Source organism: Buceros rhinoceros, unplaced genomic scaffold (assembly GCF_000710305.1).
Source record: "Buceros rhinoceros silvestris isolate BGI_N320 unplaced genomic scaffold, ASM71030v1 scaffold18271, whole genome shotgun sequence".
Taxonomy (NCBI): Eukaryota; Metazoa; Chordata; class Aves; order Bucerotiformes; family Bucerotidae; genus Buceros; species Buceros rhinoceros.
Genome location: NW_010392716.1, coordinates 40,974 through 41,480, shown reverse-complemented (window position 1 = coordinate 41,480; position 507 = coordinate 40,974). Strand labels below are relative to the sequence as shown.

Sequence of the window (507 nt, the reverse complement as noted above, 5' to 3'; positions counted from 1 at the left end):
GAGTCCAATATAATGCAATTACAGACAGCAACATGTTGTAAAAAGTCATTCCCTGAAGCCCTAATGCTCACAGAGAAGAGATACCATCAAGCAGAAACCACATACAAAGTGCTGATGAAAAAGTAAGAGGGAGAAAAGACCTTTCTGGTTTTGTTTTTGTTTTTTTTTTGAATACCCAGAGTTTCACCCATCACTGCTGTGATAACACTTGCAAAATTAGCAGTAGAAGCAGAGAGAGACAACTCAGCACTGTGTGTGAGGGCCCGTGTTACTCACAGCATCTGTCTGGTTAGCAGACTGGTCTTCGACCACCCCAAAAAGGAATAAATTACTGTAGTTATGATCAGAAATAGATACATGGAGAAAAACCAACCAAACAAGGACTACTGGAGGACAAAGCAGCAGTAAAAAAGGCATATCTGCATGCCCCAGCATGTCGTGCTCTGCAGAGCCATCAGGGTAAGAGACAGTGGAAGTTGATACTCACAGAACTCCACCAGCAGGTAC

The 507-nt window shown here is 42.8% G+C and overlaps 1 protein-coding gene across 1 annotated transcript in view; it reads right to left on the bottom strand.

Annotated features, from left to right (window-relative positions):
• The window catches only part of LOC104500877 (protein disulfide-isomerase-like protein of the testis), a 25,177-nt gene that overhangs the window by 24,347 nt on the left and 323 nt on the right, over positions 1-507 (bottom strand). The window contains exon 2 of the mRNA XM_010144600.1: positions 488-507. Coding sequence (XP_010142902.1) covers positions 488-507 — 20 coding nt within the window. The remainder of the gene's footprint in view (positions 1-487) is intronic.